Consider the following 2,201-nt stretch of genomic DNA (forward strand, 5'->3'; position numbering starts at 1 on the left):
CGCCAGGATGGTCTCGATCTCCTGACCTCGTGATCCACCCGCCTCGGCCTCCCAAAGTGCTGGGATTACAGGTGTGAGCCACCACGCTCGGCCTCCTTAATAATTTTTAAGGATAGAAAAGGGTCTTAAGACCAAAGATTTTGATGGCCAGGCATGGTGGCTCAGACCTGTAATCCCAACACTTTGGGAGGCCGAGGCGGGAGGATCCCTTGAGCCTAGGAGCATTAGACTAGCTCTGACAAAATAGGGAGACCCATCTCTATAAAAAAAAATTTAGGCCGGGCGCGGTAGCTCAAGCCTGTAATCCCAGCACTTTGGGAGGCCGAGACCGGCGGATCACGAGGTCAGGAGATCGAGACCATCCTAGCTAATACGGTGAAACCCCGTCTCTACTAAAAAATACAAAAAACTAGCCAGGCGAGGTGGCGGGCACCTGTAGTCCCAGCTACTCTGGAGGCTGAGGCAGGAGAATGGCGTGAACCCGGGGGGCGGAGCTTGCAGTGAGCTGAGATCCGGCCACTGCACTCCAGCCTGGGCGACAGAGCGAGACTCCGTCTCAAAAAAAAAAAAAAATTAAAAATTAGCTAGGCATGGTACTGCATGCCTGTTGGTCCCAGCTACTCTCCTTAGCTGGAGGTGGGAGGACCTCGGACCCAGGAGGTAGAGGCTGCAGTGAGCCATGATGACCCCACTGTACTCCAGCCTAGGTGACAGAGGGAAATTCAATCTCAAAAGGAAAAAAAAAAAAAGACAGAAAACCAAAGAGTTTGAGCACTGCCGGCATGGACAGAAAACATGCCCATCTCTCCGCTCTCAGTAATCCACTCACCTCTTCCGGGTCCTTCTCACATGTCACCTCCTCGAAGCCTTCCCGGCCGTCGGGAGCCTCTTCTCCCATCCTGCGCCTCCGTGCTGCATCCAGCATGTGTCTCCATCCAGCACACCTTGCTCTCTGTCTCCCAGCTAGATTCCAGGCGTGGGTGGGAGGGGTTTTCTCTGTTTTCCGTGGGGCTGCCTCCCTTGTGCCTGGAAAAGAGTGGGTGCTCAGTGCATATCTGACGAATGAATAAATGGATGAGAGAGATCCGGCAGCCCAGGCAGAAGTGGGACTTAGGCGGGAATCAGGGTTTTGGGATCCACCACGTCAGGTGTGCAGTGTCAGGGAGGCAGCTGGATGGGAGGCAGAGGAGGGGCTGGAGCTGTTGGTGTGGGGGTCCCTGGGATGGGGGCACCACTTGGAGAAGAGGCTGCTGGCCACACCTGGTGTCCCCCCATGTGCCAGGGCTTGTGTCTCGTGTGGATGGCAGGTGCCGGGAGCAGGTTGGGTGGCTCGGCCCCAGGAGGAGGGGGGTTCCCTGTACCTCTGGGAGCCCAAGCCCCTTCCGAGGGCACTGACACTCACGCCCCCCGGGTCTTCCAACACCTGCAGCCAACATGGCGGCAGCCTTCGGTGGCTTTCTCTACTTCTTCACCTACATCCCCTACTTCTTCGTGGCCCCTCGGTACAACTGGATGACTCTGAGCCAGAAGCTCTGCTCCTGCCTCCTGTCCAACGTCGCCATGGCAATGGGAGCCCAGCTCATTGGGAAATTTGAGGCGAAAGGTGAGTGTTTGCCTTGCGCAGCCTGTTCTTTCTGAATCAGTAACCTTTGAGAGCACCCAGACACAAGTGCCGCCAACAGCAAGGCTCCACCTGGGACAGTTGGTAGGCTGTTGGGACCACTGAAGCCAGCCGCATCTGCAGACAGCGCTGAGTGTGGGCTGGGTAGCTGGGCACGGCCCTGGGCGAGGGAAGCTCAGCTGCACGGCACAGCCGCAGGTGATGGGAGCTATAGGGCAGTGGGCCAAAGAAGCCCAAAGCTCGGAGGACAAGAGGATTGGAATATCAAGCAGCGGCATCACACATACGTCTGACTGATGGTGGGATCTAACTCAATGATCTGAGCCTCTTTCAGCTTTCATTTTTTTTTTTAATTTTAAATATTTTATAGAGATGGGGTCTCACTATGTTGCTCAGCCTGATCTCAAACTGCTGACCTCAAGCAATCCTCCTGCCTCAGCCTCCTGAATAGCCAGGATTACAGGTGTGAGCCACCACATCTGGCCTCTTTCAGCTTCCTGAGACATTCAAAATGATTACATCAGAGGGGCTGGGCACAGTGGCTCATGCGTGTAATCCCAGCACTTTGGGAGGCCGAGGC

At 55.6% G+C, this 2,201-nt stretch overlaps 1 protein-coding gene across 2 annotated transcripts in view; it reads left to right on the forward strand.

Annotated features, from left to right (window-relative positions):
- ABCA3 (ATP-binding cassette, sub-family A (ABC1), member 3) overlaps positions 1-2,201 on the forward strand; it is a 60,966-nt gene that overhangs the window by 27,315 nt on the left and 31,450 nt on the right. Inside the window, exon 10 of one of the 2 annotated variants that reach the window (XM_011962404.1) lies at positions 1,430-1,603. The exons of the other annotated variant lie outside the window; for it this stretch is intronic. Coding sequence (XP_011817794.1) covers positions 1,430-1,603 — 174 coding nt within the window. The remainder of the gene's footprint in view (positions 1-1,429; positions 1,604-2,201) is intronic. 2 annotated transcript variants of the gene reach the window in all.

This window comes from Colobus angolensis, unplaced genomic scaffold (genome assembly GCF_000951035.1).
Source record: "Colobus angolensis palliatus isolate OR3802 unplaced genomic scaffold, Cang.pa_1.0 Scaffold59, whole genome shotgun sequence".
Taxonomy (NCBI): Eukaryota; Metazoa; Chordata; class Mammalia; order Primates; family Cercopithecidae; genus Colobus; species Colobus angolensis.